The 21,238-nt window shown below is 44.7% G+C and overlaps 2 protein-coding genes across 2 annotated transcripts; both read left to right on the plus strand.

The window, feature by feature from the left end:
• The first annotated feature begins 618 nt into the window (after positions 1-618).
• Positions 619-2,954, plus strand: LOC135523076 (popeye domain-containing protein 3-like). The gene is made up of 3 exons (XM_064949802.1): positions 619-1,249; positions 1,351-1,459; positions 2,025-2,954. Exons 1-3 carry the CDS (start codon positions 747-749, stop codon positions 2,349-2,351), a joined length of 939 nt encoding a protein of 312 aa, XP_064805874.1. The 5' UTR covers positions 619-746; the 3' UTR covers positions 2,352-2,954.
• A 565-nt stretch (positions 2,955-3,519) lies between these two features.
• LOC135523077 (blood vessel epicardial substance-like) lies at positions 3,520-18,070 on the plus strand. The gene is made up of 8 exons (XM_064949803.1): positions 3,520-3,606; positions 4,954-5,230; positions 10,294-10,418; positions 11,074-11,261; positions 11,448-11,556; positions 11,729-11,896; positions 12,846-12,987; positions 16,969-18,070. The coding sequence occupies exons 2-8, from the start codon at positions 4,966-4,968 to the stop codon at positions 17,103-17,105; spliced, it is 1,134 nt and encodes a 377-aa protein (XP_064805875.1). The 5' UTR covers positions 3,520-3,606; positions 4,954-4,965; the 3' UTR covers positions 17,106-18,070.
• Positions 18,071-21,238: the final 3,168 nt, after the last annotated feature.

Consider the following 21,238-nt stretch of genomic DNA (forward strand, 5'->3'; position numbering starts at 1 on the left):
ATTCTCAATGTCACCTTGACTGTCTGGTCAGGTAGGCAGCAGCTCACCAGGGGAAACTGCAGTGGGTTATTTTAGCCCAGATAGATAACTGCTGCCTCCCCATTGCTAGTCTACCACTGTGATTTATGGTGTGCTGGTCTGAAAACAGAGATCAAGGAGTGGGAAAGACACATACACACAAACACACACAACCTATCATTAGAGTTGAGCTGTTTCATCCCCCAGGGTCCATCCTACTCACATTTACACCTATAGCAGAACAAGAAACAGGTAGAGGAAAATGATACAGCCCTACTGAGTTGTTGGAGACCACCTTCTGTCAGAGACCTTGGATTCATCATCACAATCTTCTCTTGATCAGGCAAATTCATAACACCATCATCACAGTATATGTTTAGTGAGTTTGAGAATTATCAGAGATTTGCATTGAAAGGTAAACACGTCATTTGATATCCGTACATCTCAATAACGCATTTCAATTATTGGATATATCCTAGACGTCATGTGCATATAAAATATGGTTTGGATGAGCCGGATAGAGCTTTAAACAGTAGGACGTCAGGACCAAGGGGAGGAGTTACTTAGTCACCCCCATCCCGATACCCGGGTCATATTTTAAGAGGTGATATAATCAAAACTTAGGGCGATTACATTTTAGGGTGGAAGTCTCCGTGACGTTTCACTTATTCGTTTTCTCTTACCACCTCTCAGTTTTCTGAAAAGTGACGTGCTCCACACGCGCGACAATGGAGGCGCCAGAATTTTTCCCACCTTCTGAAAACTTGACGGCGGCTGTCGTGCACCCGCTATGCGAAGAATGGAAGGGGGGATCCGAGGGTGCCATCTTCCACCTCGCCAGTATCTTCCTTGTTTTGGGGTTCATGGGAGGGAGCGGGTTCTATGGGCTCCTCTACTTGTTTACCTTTCTGACGCTCGGTTTCTTCTGCACAACCATTTGGTCATGGTCGGACGCGTGCACCACCGACACCTTTTTGTGGAATTTCGCTCTCTTTGGGATATGTGCGGTTCAAGTTGTGCACGTCGCCTACCGGCTGAGGAACGTTACTTTCGAAAAGGAGTTTCAAGATCTTTACAGCTACCTGTTCAAAAAGCTGGGGGTGTCGCTCACCCACTTCGGCAAGATAGTCGCCTGTTGTGAAGGGGACATCCACACTATAGAGAAAGACCACTGTTTTGCCATGGAGGGCAAGACTGCTATTGATAAGCTGTCCGTTCTTCTGTCCGGCAGGTGCATTTCAACTTCACTTTGGCATTTTATCCAATTGTATTTGGTGTTATGTCATATAAAATAGCCTAATGTCCCACTTTTTTTACATTTATTTTTTACAGAATTCGTGTGACAGTAAATGGAGAGTTTTTACATGACATATATCCTTTCCAGTTTCTCGATTCACCTGAATGGGACTCTCTCAGGCCGTCAGAGGAGGGCGTTTTCCAGGTAAATAGTAAACTGATCGAATAAAGCAAAATGTGGCTGTGTCTGGCATATACACTGAGTATACAAAACATTAGGAACACCTGCTCTTTCCATGACATAGACTGACCAGATGAATCCAGGTGAAAGCTACTGTATGATCCCTTATTGATGTCACTTGTTAAATCCACTTCAATCAGTGTAGATGAAGGGTAAGAGACAGGTTAAATAATGATGTTTAAGTCTTGAGACAATTGAGACATGAATTGTGTATGTGTGCCATTCAGAGGGTGAATGAGAAAGACAGAAGATTGAAGTGCCTTGGAAATGGTGGTATGGTAGTAGGTGCCCGGCGCACCGGGTTGTGTCAAGAACTGCAAGCTGCTGGGTTTTTCACGCGCAACAGTTTCCCGTGTGTATCAATAATGTTCCACCACCCAAAGGACATCCAGCCAACTTCACACAACTGTGGAAAGCATTGGAGTCCACATTGACCAACATCCCTGTAGGGAGGGCAACTCAGTACTAAGAAGGTGTTCCTAATGTTTGGTATACTCAGTGTATAAGCATTCGTGTTTTCTTTCCCCAGGTGACCCTGCGTGCAGATAATTGCTGTAGGTACGTTTCTTGGAGACGTAAGAAACTGTACCTGCTCTTCGCCAAACACCGCTACATCGCCAAGGTCTTTGCGCTCGTGGTGCGGAATGACATCGCAGACAAGCTGTACTCCCTCAACGACAAGGCGTTCGACAGCCGCGGGTTCCGATATGATCTCCGGTTACCCACCTACTGTCACGTGTCCCCGTTGCCAGAATTAGACCGGACAGATGGGTTCCTACGAGTCCCAGCGCAATATGACCGTGGCCACCGTGGCCGTGTCCCTATAACTATAACAGCACCCGAAGAGACTAACTAGTGACTGGAACGGAACTTTTAAATGTTTGTTTTTCATTAATGGATGTTATTTTTGTCTGTTTGTTATCCTCAAGTCCTTAGGCTATGGATATGGCATAAGCTATGTAGTTTACGCATCAACATAGAATACATTGTAGCACATCAAGTAACCATCCACTTGGTTTGCCAGGCATCATGCAATAGGCGCGCGCGTGTGTGTGTGTGGGGGCGGTTGGTTGGTTATGATACGATTTCATTACACATTTTTCAGTTTCATTTCCAGCTCTACCACCACAGTATCTCTCCCTTCTCTCCAAAGTATCCACTCGTTCACTCCCTCTCAAGGATTCATATGCATTGAATTGCTTTTAGAAATATGATAAACACTATAGTGAGTGAACGAGTCCACATTTCCTGGAGAAGGGGGAGTGGCTGTGGTAGTACAGCTGGGAAAGGGACTGAGTAGAGTGGAAGGATATCATATCATATGACCACTATGTTGGTGGTAGTACAGCTGGGAAAGACACTGAGTAGAGTGGATATGATAGGGGGATTTTTCTCTGCATTAAAATACAAGTGAAATGTTACCCCCTGATTCCTGTTTATGTTCTATAGTGTACTTTACTACCTGTCTGTCTTAAAATGAGACTGTATATTCAATTGCCTTACTGAGTTTTTTTGTCAATATTTGTGTTTAATCATAAAAAAAGTATTAACAATGCAATGTGGCCCTATACGTTTAGTATCTCGAATAACTTTCATTAGGCCTGCAACATTTTCTTCGGAGAGCGTGAATTTCTGTAGAGCAGTCAACAGGTGAGTGTCAATCACTTTCTCGCGCTGATCATGGCGCTGACCTTGGAGCTTATCTCATTAATATCTGCTCTTGTCAACCTCATCACGCAGCTCATGTCACCTCTGGAGGGTGAAGGAGCACTGTTCAATTAGGTTTACCAACACCTCGAAACACATAACACGATTCACTCGACTGGCTTCATAATATTTTCAAGGAGTTGCTGGCTGCTAGGCTATATTTTCAGTTTTCAAAAAGGGAAGTTTTACCTCCCCCTGTTGGCGTGCCTGGACTTTGCAGGTGCGCAGCGGCGGGTTGTGTTGACTGCTGTCCCCTCGCTCTTGCCCATTTTAGTCAATGCCTGTCAGCACGCTGGAATGTGCGAATCACATTGTGCAGTCCCCCAGCTCGCGAGGACCTTACATTTATAGCTCCTCAATACTTGTCCATTGTATTCTATTCCTGATCGATTGTTGTCAGATTGGTAAGTTACATCTCCCATTCTCTGTTATTTTACTCTGACTGGGGGGTGAAAGGAAAGTTAACGCTCAAACAAATTATGCTATTTCTTAAAACGTCAGCCGGTAGGTCCCGTTCATTTTCTACAAGCAGCGTATTGTAGCCGACTAATTTCGCACATTTTCCATGTCATTTCATAATGTATATCTGAGGGACTGGCAGTCAAATATTGTTGCGCGTTGGTCGGCAGATCCGCTCAAAACCCAGTTGAGGTTGGTATTTTCCCACACATTTGTTTGCGTGGCTGCAACGTTAACGTGAAACCTTTCAATACCACTCCAGTGCTGTATGATCGGTATGATGAATTCCCAGGCTATTTACAGTATTACATCAGTTAGTTGCTGAATCAAATATGAACTTGACAATGTCAGTAGGCCTATAATAATCTAAAAAGTTATTCTAATGCATTACTACATAAAAGAAAACATTTGGAAATACAGTAATCTGTTATTACAATCTATTGAAACCTGAGGATATTGAGATTGTGATAGTGACACATTGATGTACACTATGAGAACAGCAGCAGTGTGAATTGACATTTCAACTGCAAAAATCTGCTATTTCTACCACCAATCCTGTAACACTTAACTTGAAAGGTACCAACATAATACATTCATAACCTGTACATACCCCATTCATAACCTGTACATACCCCATTCATAACCTCTACATACCCCATTCATAACCTCTACATACCCCATTCATAACCTCTACATACCCCATTCATAACCTGTACATACCCCATTCATAACCTCTACATACCCCATTCATAACCTCTACATACCCATTCATAACCTCTACATACCCCATTCATAACCTCTACATACCCCATTCATAACCTCATACATTCATAACCCCATTCATAACCTCTTCACATACCCCATTCATAACCTCTACATACCCCATTCATAAGCAGTACATACCCCATTCATAACCTCTACATACCCCATTCATAACCTCTACATACCCCATTCATAACCTCTACATACCCCATTCATAACCTCTACATACCCCATTCATAACCTCTACATACCCCATTCATAACCTCTACATACCCCATTCATAACCTCTACATACCCCATTCATAACCTCTATATACCCCATTCATAAGCAGTACATACCCCATTCATAACCTCTACATACCCCATTCATAACCTCTACATACCCCATTCATAACCTCCCCCCATTCATAACCTCATAACATAACCTCTACATACCCCATTCATAACCTCTACATACCCCATTCATAATTCATAACAGTACATAAACAACCCCATTCATAAGCACCCTCCCAACACCTCTCCACCTCTAGGTGAGGATCAGGATGTCTGCCTCTCCAGAGATGACCAGTAGCCTGTTCTACACCATCCTGGCCCCCCTGCGGTCGGCAGTCCCTGGGTCTGTACCCGGGGCTGGAGGTGGAGGTCTGGTGATGACCACCATGGAGCCCAACATAACCTCCTGTGAGGAGTGGGAGGAGGCCCACCACCTGCTCTTCCACCTGGGGAACCTGTCTCTCCTCCTGGGCCTGGTCATCCCCACCACCCTGACCCTGCACATGATCCTGCTGCGCCTCATGCTGATGACAGGTGGGTCCATACTGGCCTCTGCTGGCCCAGATTACAGTCCAACTCGGTGGTCATGATACGATTTCATTACACACTTTTCAGTTTCATTTCCAGCTCTACCACCACAGTATCTCTCCCTTCTCTCCAAAGTATCCACTCGTTCACTCCCTCTCAAGGATTCATATGCATTGAATTGCTGTTAGAAATATGATAAACACTATAGTGAGTGAACGAGTCCACACTTCCTGGAGAAGGGCTGTGGTAGTACAACTGGATAGTAGAGTGGAAGGATATCATATCATATGGAATGGCTGTGGTAGTACAGCTGGGAAAGGGACTGAGTAGAGTGGAAGGATATCATATCATATGACCACTATGTTGGTGGTAGTACAGCTGGGAAAGGGACTGAGTAGAGTGGAAGGATATCATATCATATGACCACTATGTTGGTGGTAGTACACTGGGAAAGGGGAAAGGGACTGAGTAGAGTGGAAGGATATCATATCATATGACCACTAAGTTGGTGGTAGTACAGCTGGGAAAGGGACTGAGTAGAGTGGAAGGATATCATATCATATGACCACTATGTGGTTGGTGGTAGTACAGCTGGGAAAGGGACTGAGTAGAGTGGAAGGATATCATATCATATGACCACTATGTTGGTGGTAGTACAGCTGGGAAAGGGACTGAGTAGAGTGGAAGGATATCATATCATATGACCACTATGTTGGTGGTAGTACAGCTGGGAAAGGGACTGAGTAGAGTGGAAGGATATCATATCATATGACCACTATGTTGGTGGTAGTGCTGGGAAAGGGACTGAGTAGAGTGGAAGGATATCATATCATATGACCACTATGTTGGTGGTAGTACAGGGAAAGGGACTGAGTAGACCACTATGTTGGTGGTAACAGCTGGGAAAGGAGTAGAGTGGAAGGATATCATATCATATGACCACTATGTTGGTGGTAGTACAGCTGGGAAAGGGACTGAGTAGAGTGGAAGGATATCATATCATATGACCACTATGTTGGTGGTAGTACAGCTGGGAAAGGGACTGAGTAGAGTGGAAGGATATCATCATATCATATGACCAAAGGGACTAGTAGGGTGACCACTATGTTGGTGGTAGTACAGCTGGGAAAGGGACTGAGTAGAGTGGAAGGATATCATATCATATGACCACTATGTTGGTGGTAGTACAGCTGGGAAAGGGACTGAGTAGAGTGGAAGGATATCACATCATATGACCACTATGACCAAAGGGACTGAGTAGGGTGGAAGGATATCATATCATATGACCACTATGGTGGTAGTACAGCTGGGAAAGGGACTGTAGAGTGGAAGGATATCATATCATATGACCACTATGTTGGTGGTAAGGGACAGCTGGGAAAGGGACTGAGTAGTGGAAGGATATCATATCATATGACCACTAGAGTATGTTGGTGGTAGTACAGCTGGGAAAGGGACTGAGTAGAGTGGAAGGATATCATATCATATGACCACTATGTTGGTGGTAGTACAGCTGGGAAAGGGACTGAGTAGGGTGGAAGGATATCATATCATATGACCACTAGAGTATGTTGGTGGTAGTACAACTGGGAAAGGGACTGAGTAGAGTGGAAGGATATCATATCATATGACCACTATGTTGGTGGTAGTACAGCTGGGAAAGGGACTGAGTAGGGTGGAAGGATATCATATCATATGACCACTATGTTGGTGGTAGTACAGCTGGGAAAGGGACTGAGTAGAGTGGAAGGATATCATATCATATGACCACTATGTTGGTGGTAGTACAGCTGGGAAAGGGACTGAGTAGAGTGGAAGGATATCATATCATATGACCACTATGTTGGTGGTAGTACAGCTGGGAAAGGGACTGAGTAGAGTGGAAGGATATCATATCATATGACCACTATGTTGGTGGTAGTACAGCTGGGAAAGGGACTGAGTAGAGTGGAAGGATATCATATCATATGACCACTATGTTGGTGGTAGTACAGCTGGGAAAGGGACTGAGTAGAGTGGAAGGATATCATATCATATGACCACTATGTTGGTGGTAGTACAGCTGGGAAAGGGACTGAGTAGAGTGGAAGGATATCATATCATATGACCACTAGAGTATGTTGGTGGTAGTACAACTGGGAAAGGGACTGAGTAGAGTGGAAGGATATCATATCATATGACCACTATGTTGGTGGTAGTACAGCTGGGAAAGGGACTATCATATCATATGACCACTATGTTGGTGGTAGTACAGCTGGGAAGGGACTGAGTAGAGTGGAAGGATATCATATCATATGACCACTATGTTGGTGGTAGTACAGCTGGAAGTGGATATCATATCATATGACCACTATGTTGGTGGTAGTACAGCTGGGAAAGGGACTGAGTAGAGTGGAAGGATATCATATCATATGACCACTATGTTGGTGGTAGTACAGCTGGGAAAGGGACTGAGTAGAGTGGAAGGATATCATATCATATGACCACTATGTTGGTGGTAGTACAGCTGGGAAAGGGACTGAGTAGAGTGGAAGGATATCATATCATATGACCACTATGTTGGTGGTAGTACAGCTGGGAAAGGACTGATATCATATCATATGACCACTATGTTGGTGGTAGTACAGCTGGGAAAGGGACTGAGTAGGGTGGAAGGATATCATATCATATGACCACTATGTTGGTGGTAGTACAGCTGGGAAAGGGACTGAGTAGAGTGGAAGGATATCATATCATATGACCACTATGTTGGTGAGTGGAAGGATATCATATCATATGACCACTATGGGTGGTAGTACAGCTGGGAAAGGGACTGAGTAGGGTGGAAGGATATCATATCATATGACCACTATGTTGGTGGTAGTACAGCTGGGAAAGGGACTGAGTAGAGTGGAAGGATATCATATCATATGACCACTATGTTGGTGGTAGTACAGCTGGGAAAGGGACTGAGTAGGGTGGAAGGATATCATATCATATGACCACTATGTTGGTGGTAGTACAGCTGGGAAAGGGACTGAGTAGAGTGGAAGGATATCATATCATATGACCACTATGTTGGTGGTAGTACAGCTGGGAAAGGGACTGAGTAGAGTGGAAGGATATCATATCATATGACCACTATGTTGGTGGTAGTACAGCTGGGAAAGGGACTGAGTAGAGTGGAAGGATATCATATCATATGACCACTATGTTGGTGGTAGTATGGGAAAGGGACTGATAGAGTGGAAGGATATCATATCATATGACCACTATGTTGGTGGAGTAAGTACAGACTGGGAAAGGGGGAAAGGGACTGAGGACTGGAAGGATATCATATCATATGACCACTATGTAGTACAGTGGAAAGGACTATCATATCATATGACCACTATGTTGGTGGTAGTACAGCTGGGAAAGGGACTGAGTAGAGTGGAAGGATATCATATCATATGACCACTATGTTGGTGGTAGTACAGCTGGGAAAGGGACTGAGGGTGGAAGGATATCACATCATATGACCACTATGTTGGTGGTAAAGGGAAAGGGACTGAGTAGGGTGGAAGGATATCATATCATATGACCACTAAGTTGGTGGTAGTACAGCTGGGAAAGGGACTGAGTAGGGTGGAAGGATATCATATCATATGACCACTATGTTGGTGGTAGTACAGCTGGGAAAGACACTGAGTATCATATCATATGACCACTATGTTGGTGGTAGTTCAGCTGGGAAAGGGACTGAGTAGAGTGGAAGGATATCATATCATATGACCACTATGTTGGTGGTAGTACAGCTGGGAAAGGGACTGAGTAGAGTGGAAGGATATCATATCATATGACCACTATGTTGGTGGTAGTACAGCTGGGAAAGGGACTGAGTAGAGTGGAAGGATATCACATCATATGACCACTATGTTGGTGGTAGTACAGCTGGGAAAGGGACTGAGTAGAGTGGAAGGATATCATATCATATGACCACTATGTTGGTGGTAGTACAGCTGGGAAAGGGACTGAGTAGAGTGGAAGGATATCATATCATATGACCACTAGAGTATGTTGGTGGTAGTACAACTGGGAAAGGGACTGAGTAGAGTGGAAGGATATCATATCATATGACCACTATGTTGGTGGTAGTACAGCTGGGAAAGGGACTGAGTAGGGTGGAAGGATATCATATCATATGACCACTAGAGTATGTTGGTGGTAGTACAACTGGGAAAGGGACTATGTAGAGTGGAAGGATATCATATCATATGACCACTATGTTGGTGGTAGTACAGCTGGGAAAGGGACTGAGTAGGGTGGAAGGATATCACATCATATGACCACTATGTTGGTGGTAGTACAGCTGGGAGAGGGACTGAGTAGAGTGGAAGGATATCATATCATATGACCACTATGTTGGTGGTAGTACAGCTGGGAGAGGGACTGAGTAGAGTGGAAGGATATCATATCATACGACCACTATGTTGGTGGTAGTACAGCTGGGAAAGGGACTGAGTAGAGTGGAAGGATATCATATCATATGACCACTATGTTGGTGGTAGTAAAGCTGGGAAAGACACTGAGTAGAGTGGAATTATATCATATCATATGACCACTATGTTGGTGGTAGTACAGCTGGGAAAGACACTGAGTAGAGTGGAATTATATCATATTGTGACCACTACAGTATGTTGGTGGTAGTACAACTGGGAAAGACACTGAGTAGAGTGGAATGACATCATATGACCACTACAGTATGTTGGTGGTAGTACAGCTGGGGAATGGGACTGAGCAGAGTGGAATGATATCACATCATGTGAGCACTATGTTGGTGGTAGTACAGCTGGGAAAGGGACTGAGCAGAGTGGAATGATATCACATCATGTGACCACTATGTTGGTGGTAGTACAGCTGGGGAAAGGGACTGAGCAGAGTGGAACGATATCACATCATGTGACCACTATGTTGGTGGTAGTACAGCTGCCTCCTGGAATTTTCTCAAGCTAGTTTAATAATTTACCGCTATAGGGCAATATGAGGATAAAACTCAACCAATAACAACTCAAGTGTGCTTTATTACTTCCTGTTCCTGTCCCTGATAGGAAGCTGTCTGTTCATCACCTGGGCAACGCTGTACCGGTGTAATCTGGATGTCATGGTGTGGAACGTGGTCTTCCTGCTGGTCAACTTCATGCACTTCTTCTACCTGGTCTACAAACGCAGACCTGTGAGTTCTGCCCCAACACAATCCAGTTAGAGGCAGACTGTGGTCCATTTATATACCGTACATACATACAGCTTAGAGTAGGTACAAGTTGCCTGGAACAGTTATTTTGATGAGGACTTTTGAAGATGAGTTTTCCATTGTGTCTCTCAGCGGTGAGACAGCCAGTCGAATCCCCCTGGCGTTGGGGCCACTCTGTCTCTCTCTACCTAAATGAGATGCAGGTCTTTCAAATGCACTGCTGCCACCAGGGGACTTTCAGTGTGTAGGGGATCTTCACATACCTGACCACCTCTCCTCATAACGAGGAAGGAAGTTATCTACACATCTATACTGCTGTCCTCTTCTCTCCCATGTCTCCACTCCTCCCTCCACCTACTAACACTGAATGACATACATGAGTGAATTATGTCCTATCAATTCAATATCACGGATGAGTGGAACTAGGTGGCCCTCACTTTATGTTGGCTGTTGTGGTAACATTGTATTAAAGACCCTAAAATATACTTCATGCCTGTTCCTTTATGATACGCCCTGTGGTTATCCATCCTGAATCAGGAGCCGAGCTCAAGGCACGTCCATCATCCATCATAACGCTTTATATCCCCCTCTACCAGCTACAGACAATGAGCTGTAACCGTGCTGTGTCTTCTGTCAGATTAAGATTGACAGGGAGCTGAAGTCAGTGTACAAGCGGATGTTTGAGCCCCTTCACGTGCGCGAGGCCCTGTTCCAGAGACTGACGGGCCAATTCTGCACCATCCAGAGCCTGAAGAAGGGACAGGTGTATGCTGCCGAGGACAAGACCTCCGTGGATGAGCGCCTCAGTATCCTCCTTAAAGGAAAGTAGGTATCACTCTGAGACATCTCCCTGTCACCTATCTACCATGTCATTCCACCCAGGTTTTCCCTGAATGATGATCACTAATGATAATAATAATGATCAATAAGGTTTAGCAGTATCTGTGTACATTTGTGTGCATTTGATCCGTCCATGGTCATCCATGTTGACTATACGGTTTTGTGTGACAGAATGAAGGTGTCATATCGTGGTCATTTCCTCCATAACATCTACACCAACGCCTTCATCGACTCCCCTGAGTTCAGATCAACCCAGATGAACAGAGGAGAAAAATTCCAGGTATATATATAGGTGTTCCTATATAACGCAATTTATCATTTAACCCATATTCCAGTTCATAGTGTATCCATACTGGGTAAAACCAAACAACACAAGTACTGTTGGCATGATTAGGTCATGATAGGGCAGGTTTGTTACCGTGACAACCTGTGACTTGTTGATTCATTTACAGGTGACCATCATGGCAGAGGAGAACTGTAAGTTCCTGTGTTGGTCCAGAGAGAGGCTCACCTACTTCCTGGAGTCTGACTCCTTCCTGAACGAGGTGTTCAGCTACCTCATTGGCAAAGACATCACCAACAAGCTGTACTCACTCAACGACCCCACTCTCACTGACAAGGTGGGTTTAGTCACTGTTCAGTAATTGAGACAATGTAGTTTGTATTGGGGCAGCATGGTAGCCTAGTGGTTAGAGTGTTGGACTAGTAACCGGAAGGTTGCAAGTTCAAACCCCCGAGCTGACAAGGTACAAATCTGTCGTTCTGCCCCTGAACAGGCAGTTAACCCACTGTTCCTAGGCTGTCATTGAAAATAAGAATTTGTTCTTAACTGACTTGCCTGGTAAAATAAAAAAATATTTGTTTTTGTCTACAAACATACACGGATTGTACAAAACATTAGGAACACCTTCCTAATATTGAGTTGCACCCCCTTTTACCTTCAGAACAGCCTTAATTTGTCGGGCATGGATTCTACAAGGTGTCGAAAGTGTTCCACAGGAATGCTGGTCCATGTTGACTCCAATGCTTCCCACAGTTGTGTCAAGTTGGCTGAATGTCCTTTGGGTGGTGGACCATTTTTGATACACATGGGCAACTGTGAGTGTGAAAAACCCAGCAGCATTGCAGTTTTTGACACACTCAAACCGGTGCACATGGCACCATACCCTGTTCAAAGGCACTTAAATCTTTTGTCTTGTCCATTCACCCTCTGACTGGCACACACACACAATCTACATCTCAACTGTCTCAAGTCTTAAAAGTCCTTCTTTAACCTATATCCCTTTCATCTACAATGATTGAAGTGAAGTTAACAAGTGACATCAATAAGGGATCATATCTTTCATCTGGATTCACATGGTCAGTCTATGTCATGGAAAGAGCAGGTGTTGCTAATGTTTTGTACACACAGTGTAATTGTGATTTGGTCATTAACCTTCCTAAATTATGAAATGTCTCCTTAGATTCTAATAACAATGATTATATAAGAAATTATTATGATGGTGGTGGTGACACCGATGATAACAATGATGACGATAACAATAACAATGACTATGTTTACATGAACAGGCAGCGAAGAAGATGGAGCGTCAGCCCAGCCTGTGCTCCCAGGTCTCTATGATGCAGATGAGGAACAGCATGGGCAGCACCAGTGACACTGGCGACATCCTGAACCAGATCCACCGTGGAGGCTCCAGTGGATCCTCACATCGTAAGTCTCACCACCTCCCTTCAAGCTGTGATACTATTGGCCCATCTGTCAGTGTCTAACAACCTGATTAGCTATTGAGTCTGAAAAAGACTGACAGTATCATTCTTGTAATGGCATTTTTAATAGTGACAAAGTTTCGACTCACAGTGAATCTTTGCCAGGTCAATAGTAGCTGTTATACAGTCAATTAATTTACTCAAATCATGAGGCATTCTGGGTTGAGTCCGTCTTCATCGTTTACCCCTCATATCCTCTCTGATGTGTGATGTTAACAGTCACTAAATCCTTGTTTATTAGGGGTTGTAACGGGTTTCTTCCAACTCCTCCTCTGACGAAGGAGGTGGAACAAGGATCGGACCAAAATGCAGCGTGGTTAGTTAGATACATCTTTAATGAAGATGAATCACGAACAATACAAAACAACAAACGTCGAAAACCGAAACAGCCCTGACTGGTGCAACAAACACAGAGACAGGAACAATCACCCACAAACACACAGTGAAACCCAGGCTACCTAAATATGGTTCCCAATCAGAGACAATGACTAACACCTGCCTCTGATTGAGAACCATATCAGGCCAGACATAGAAATAGACAAACAAGACATCCAACATAGAATGCCCACTCAGATCACACCCTGACCAACCAAAACATAGAAACATACAAATAAACTATGGTCAGGGTGTGACAGTACCCCCCAGGTGCGGACTCCGCCGCAAAACCTGAACCTATCAGGGAGGGTCTGGGTGGGCATCTGTCCGCGGTGGCGGCTCCGGTGCTGGACGTGGCCCCCACTTCACCGTAGTCCTCCCCACCTTGTCCGCCCGTGACCTCCTAGCCACGGCAACCCTACTAAATAACACGGGACAGAGGGGCAGCTCAGGACAGAGGGGCAGCTCGGGACTGAGGGGCAGCTCGGGACTGAGGGGCAGCTCGGGACAGAGGGGCAGCTCGGGACAGAGGGGCAGCTCGGGACAGGGGCAGCTCAGCACTGAGGGGAAGCTCGGGGCTGAGAGGAAGCCCAGCACTGAGAGGAAGCCCAGCACTGAGAGGAAGCCCAGCACTGAGAGGAAGCCCAGTACCGAGAGGAAGCTCAGCCAGGCAGTTGAATCCAGCAGATCCCGGCCCGGCTGGTAGATCTGGAAGAGTCTGGTTGACTGGCAGATCTGGAAGAGTCTGGTTGACTGGCAGATCTGGAAGAGTCTGGTTGACTAGCAGATCTGGAAGAGTCTGGTTGACTGGCAGATCTGGAAGAGTCTTGTTGTCTGGCAGATCTGGAAGAGTCTGCTTGACTGGCAGATCTGGAAGAGTCTGGTTGACTGGCAGACCTGGAAGAATCTGGCTGACTGACAGAACTGGAAGAGTCTGGCTGACTGGTGGATCCTGGCAGACTGACGGCTCTGGCTGCTCCATGCTGACTGACAGCTCTGGCTGCTTTATGCTAACTGGCGGCTCTGGCTGCTCCATGCAGATTGGCAGCTCTGGCGGCTTCTTGCAGACTGACAGCTCTGGCTGCTCCATGCAGACTAGCAGCTCTGGCAGCTCCCTGCAGACTGGCAGCTCCTTGCAGACTGACAGCTCCTTGCAGACTGGCAGCTCCATGCAGACTGGCAGCTCCATGCAGACTGGCAGCTCCGGCTGCTCCATGCAGACTGACAGCTCTGGCTGCTCCATGCAGACTGACAGCACTGGCCGCTCTATGCAGACTGACAGCTCTGGCTGCTCCATGCAGACTGGCAGCTCTGGCTGCGCTAAACGGGCAGGAGACTCCAGCAACGCAGGAGAGGAGGAAGGCTCTGGCTGCGCTGAACAGGTGGGAGACTCCAGCAGCGCAGGAGAGGAGGAAGGCTCCAGCAGCGCTGGAGAAGCGAGGCGCACAGTAGGTCTGATGCGTGGTGCTGGCACTGGTGGTACTGGGCCGAGGACACGCACAGGAAGCCTGGTGCGGGGAGCTGCCACCGGAGGGCTGGGGTGTGGAGGTGGTACTGGGTAGACCGGACCGTGCAGGCGCACTGGAGCTCTTGAGCACCGAGCCTGCCCAACCTTACCTGGTTGAATACTCCCGGTCGCTCTGCCAGTGCGGCAAGGTGGAATAGCCCGCACTGTGCTATACAGGCGAACCGGGGACACAGAGCGTAAGGCTGGTGCCATGTAAGCCGGCCCAAGGAGACGCACTGGGGACCAGATGCGTAGAGCCGGCATCATGGCATTTGGCTCGACGCTCAATCTAGCCCGGCCGATACGCGGAGCTGGAATAGTACGCACCGGGCTATGCACCCGCACTGGGGACACCGTGCGCACCTCAGCATAACACGGTGCCTGCCCGGTCTGTCTAGCCCCCCGGTAACCACAGGAAGTTTGCGCAGGTCTCCTACCTGGCGTAACCATACTCCCTGTGAGCCCCCCCCCAAGAAATTTTTGGGGCTGACTCTCGAGCTTCCATCCACGTCGCCGTGCTGCCTCTTCAAACCAGCGCCTCCGCTTTTCCGCCTCCAGTTCTTCCTTGGGACGGCGATATTCTCCAGGCTGTGCCCAGGGTCCTTTTCCGTCCAATATCTCCTCCCAAGTCCAGAAGTCCTGTGATCGCTGCTCCTGCTGCTTGTCACCACGCCGCTTGGTCCTGTTGTGGTGGGTGATTCTGTAACAGGTTTCTTCCAACTCCTCCTCTGACAAAGAGGTGGAACAAGGATCGGACCAAAATGCAGCGTGGTTAGTTAGATACATCTTTAATGAAGATGACGAATGACACGAACAATACAAAACAACAAACGTGGAAAACCGAAACAGCCCTATCTGGTGCAACAAACACAGAGACAGGAACAATTACCCACAAACACACAGTGAAACCCAGGCTACCTAAATATGGTTCCCAATCAGAGACAATGACTAACACCTGCCTCTAATTGAGAACCATATCAGGCCAGACATAGAAATAGACAAACAAGACATCCAACATAGAATGCCCACTCAGATCACACCCTGACCAACCAAAACATAGAAACATACAAATAAACTATGGTCAGGGTGTGACAGGGGTTTAGCTCCAATCTGACAACATTGTTTACTAAGTGTTGTGTTCTAGTTAGAGTTGTTCTCTGACATTGTTTCTCCTGTCCCCTCCTCCTCCTCCTCCTCCTCTAGCTGTGAATCAACCCACTCTCTCAGGTCACACCTTGCCCTGAAGGGGGTGTAAGACTATCTCTTTCTCTCCCTCCACCTGCCCTCAAATTCACCTTCCTAATGCCTGAGTCCCAGATATGTTTGTGCTGTCTTGTCAACTATCATTTGACGTGACAATGACATAGGAGTTGGCAAGACAGTTGAAACAGATCTGGGACTCAGGCTAGTTCATTCCCTCAAACCCAACCCTAAATATTTAACCCTACAGCTCTGCACTATGTTGCCTGTTCTAAAACGAGTGATCCCCGGTAACCTGGTTTGTCGTTTTAACATCTTCAAAGTTCAGTGTTTAAGAGTAGGACATCATTCATTCATATCATCCATCCTGTAGTAATTGTGCTGCGGTACAGCTCCTACTGGAACATGTTCAGTATTTAGACATACAAGACAATCTTTAACCCCAACAGCTTCTACATTATCCTGTTGCCATTTCCATATCAAATGTAGGGATGGAATAGCAAATGTGAGGCATATGTCTGGAAAAAGATTGAGTGCTTTTGTTTTCTTACCATGTTGATTTAACTTCACACTGTCTTCCCCCAGTCTCCAACACAAACATACACTATGTGAAATTAGGGCCTATCTGTGTATTCTGTCAAATGTGTGGTTGTGATTCTGTTTTGTTGTCAAAGTATTGTCATATGAGTCCAAATGAAGGCTTGTGGAATTTGTGACCTATGACAACCTCGTTTGTGCCACCTTTATGGTGTGTTCGTCTGTGACCATATGGAAACACACACGGTTACATTAAAAACACACACACCTCTTTTCCCACCCTTATCATTGTGTCCTTCTTTCCAGAAAAATCTCCTGGCTCCAAGACATCCAAAACGATGAAGCCCATTGAAGAACAACTGGAAAATGACGTCTTTACAGAGTCTGAGCCAGACTCTCCTGTTAAGAAACGCCACACCCACTCGACAGTCATAGAGGTGTAAGATGTGACATTATCCTACAACAACAGTGCTGACCACCCACCTATATTGTAATCTGATACAGACCCTGGTTAGTTATGGTAGAATAACTTAAAACAATAGCTTGAAAAAGGCTTTTACATGATCAAAATATCTATCTACGTGTATCTAGAAAACAGAACTGCACATTTTGGCATCTCACTTTGTCTTGTAGTGTTTGGTATTATTGTGAGTTTGTAGCTGTTGTACTTTTGAAATCCTGTTTGATTGGATGTTGTACAATGCCTTTGCTGTTCATTCCTACACAGTGAGAGTTCAAAAAAGTATTATGTGTCACAACCAAAACATTTTAGTGTAAAAGCACAACCTCTGAGGAAGGTTTCTTTTAAATATTTTACTCATTGTGTGATAAATTCTCTTATTTATGCACTGAGCTTCTGCACGGTTGTGTGTTGATGAATGTAGAGATCTAACAAGTTAAATCTTCTGGTCAATGCTAACCATTTGAGGCTGTTATGCTATTTTTTTCATGGCTATAAGCACACAAGCTTGGGAATCACTCTTTTATACCATGATCGTTACCTTATGTTAATGACTCAGAGGGAACACTTGAAAAATAAATTAACAGTAGACCTCTGATTTTTATCCTCTAGCGCCCTCTAGGAGCTATCATGAGTACTACCGGTTTATTTTCTCATTCTGAGCTCCTGTCACTGTTTAAACCAGGTCAATGTTCAAACTCATTCCATGGAGGGCATGTTTTGGTTTTTCCTTTCAAATAAGATCTAGACAACCAGGTGATGGAAGTTCTTTACTAATTAGTGACCTTAATTCATCAATCAAGTACGAGGAGCCAAACAGAAACTCGGCCCTTCGTGGAATGAGTTTGACACGTGGTTTAAACTGTCACATCACTGAAAGATCAACCAGACCAAAAGAAGATGTAAGCAACAGGCTTTATTATTTCAGTCAAATAAACCTTTTGAATATCCAGACAAACCATGATTGGTGTAACAAAAAAAAAGACGTTGAATACAATGAATGAATGACAGGCCAATTGGAAAACAATACAACAGATATCAGTGCTCTTTCAAGATGTTAAGACAATCTTCTGCTATGGACAAACACTTGATTGTTTTATACAACCACAACACTGAAAATACATACACACACACACACACATACATGCTTTTAGCTTTCTGGGTTGTCGTTGGGGCATATATCTCCACAATAAATGCGTTGGTTCAGTCTGCATCCACAGGGCTGTCTCAACTATTACAGAAGTGTTGCAGAATAGTTGGGGTCAATTCCATTTCCATTCAGGCAGTTCAGGATGTCAACTGAAATTTAAATTCCATTTTACCTAATTGCTTTCCAAATGGAAATGGAATTTTAGTTTCCAACCTGAACTGACTGAATTGAAATGGACCCCTACCCTGTTACAGAATCATGAGATAGCGATTCACTGTTGCTTATCTGTTATGAATTGATAATTAATACACACAATTAGATGATATGATCCATAAAAGGTTAAAACAATATCAGTAGTTCCATCAATCTCTGAGGATCACACATAACAGAGGATAAAACACATACTTCACTGAGGTGTTAAAGATGACATATAAACTAAACATATGACTAAATAATACCTTTTTGGCAGATGAGTTTGACAGAAACCCCAGTTCCATATGTCCAGCAGTGATTTGATATACACTGACTGTACAGAACATTTCTTACATAATCATTGTTATTTGAATCGAAGGAGAAATTCATAACTTAGAAGGATAGTGACCAAATCACAATTACACTGAGTGTACAAAACATTAGGAACCCCTGCTCTTTCCATGACAGACTGACCAGGTGAATCCAGATTAAAGCTATGATCCCGTATTGATCTCACTTGTTAAATCCACTTCAATCGGTGTAGATGAAGGGGAGGAGACAGTTTTCATTAGGATTTTTAAGCCTTGAGACAAATGAGACATGAATGGTGTATGTGTGGCATTCAGAGGGTGAATGGGCAAGACAACAGATTGAAGTGCCTTTGAATGGAGTATGGTAGTATGTGCCAGGTGCATCTGTGTCAAGAACTGCAACGCTGTTGAGTTTTTCCTGCTCAACAGTTTCCCGTGTGTATCAAGAATGGTCCACCACCCAAAGGACATCCAGCCAACTTGACACAACTGTGGGAAACATTGGAGTCAACATGGGCCAGCATCCCTGTGGAAGGCTTTCGACACCAGTCCATGACCCGATGAACTGAGGCTGTTCTGAGAATAAAGGGTGGTGGGGGGGTGCAACTCAATATTAGGAAGGTGTTCTTAATGTTTTCTACACTCTGTGAATAAGGCCCGTGTGTAGGATTTCAGTTTGGTCCTTTGTCTAAGTGGTGTGACCAACGAATGCTAAGACAAACAGAAACCAGAATGTAAACAGAATATAAAGGACCAGAACTGACCACTAGATGGTGGTATGCACTTACAATAACACACAGGTTCACACAGATGTGGCCATGTCTGTTTACAATGTAACATGGTCATAATAACAGTATGTATACCTGGAACTCAGAGGTAGTTACTAATATCAGTACATAAGGCTATAGAGTCGAACACTAACTCAATATCACATGGTTTGCTTAAAACAAAAACACATTTAGTTCTATGATGATGATTCCCCTCACAATGAAAAGTAAACTTTTTGGTAAGTTCCCTGAGAACATTCTTCCTCCTGCGAGAAAATATAAATTTTGAGTCCTCCAGGGATCTAGTTTGGTTTGTGCTAATGTTTGATTGTATATACGATCTATGAGTATAACATGTATTCACTGTCAGTAAACATAGCAGAGCCTAGACGTTCAATTCATAGCTGCATTATAGAACATATCTGGGCTTTGTTTCATGCAGTATCATGCCCTTCAGTCACACAGTCAAAGGATTGAAGGCAAACATTTCACCCCATTGATTATTTGTCATCTTACACTTCCTACTAAGGTCATTCGATTAGATGAAGTTTGATTTGTCAACACACATTAAGAAGTGACTGCTCCGCTGACACAGTCAGTGAGTGCAGCTGTACCCTGTGGGAGAGAGAGTACTGTATGGTCATGATATGGTGTGGGTAAAGTTAGAAGAAACATAAACCATGTCTCCTTATAAATGCATTCAACATACATCTTAATATTTACATTGAGTATTCTTATTGATGAGGATGAATGAGACCATGCGGAGGCATACTACTTCTTCTCTGCCCTGAACAGACAAATGATCATATTAGCATTGGTTTAGTTAGAAACAGTTTCCCAGGCACAGATCTAGTCTAGTCATGGACTAAAAAGCAAGTTCAATGACGATCAAGATGCTCCATTGAAAGGGCGTTCTAGTCTAAGTCTAGGTTTAATCTTTGTCCGGCAAACCGGGCCGAAGAGGTATGATTGGTTTTGGGTGTCTTTGGCTACCGTCTGATGAAAAACGCACAGAGAAAACAAAGGCTTCGAACTGCCCTGTGTAGTTCTCCAAAATAGAGAAAGAAAATCTAAGAAATACTTCCCGTTGGAACAGGTGAATGGTGAATCCAGGTGAATCCAGGTGAATTCAGGTGAATCCAGGTGAATCCCAGGTGAATCCAGGTGAATTCAGGTGAATCCAGGTGAATCCAGGTGAATCCAGGTGAATGGTGAATCCAGGTGAATGGTGAATCCAGGTGAATCCAGGTGAATTCAGGTGAATCCGGGTGAATCCAGGTGAATCCAGGTGAATTTGAACAGACTGAGCTTTGGGACAATAGAGTTCAGATGAGGTAAATTATCAAAAAAGAAAGAACAAGATTGCTTTGGCTGTTTGTGTGTCAGTCCCATTCCTAGTTGTCTTCTTATTGCAATTGATAGTAGAGTGGATGTCAATGAACCTGACTGAGTGATGGATACACAAGGGTGACTGACCATCCCTACCAGTCTGAGGTAGATGAGGCTGAATCTGGCCCCGGAGGTAGCTAACAGTATAGGTCTATCTATGTGGAGATGGAGTTAGCCCAGAAGGTAGCTAAAAGTATAGGTCTATCTATGTGGAGATGGATTGAGTTGGCCCAGGAGGTAGCTAAGAGTATAGGTCTATCTATGTGGAGATGGATTGAGTTAGCCCAGGAGGTAGCTAAAAGTATAG

This window comes from Oncorhynchus masou, chromosome 30 (genome assembly GCF_036934945.1).
Source record: "Oncorhynchus masou masou isolate Uvic2021 chromosome 30, UVic_Omas_1.1, whole genome shotgun sequence".
Lineage (NCBI taxonomy): Eukaryota > Metazoa > Chordata > Actinopteri > Salmoniformes > Salmonidae > Oncorhynchus > Oncorhynchus masou.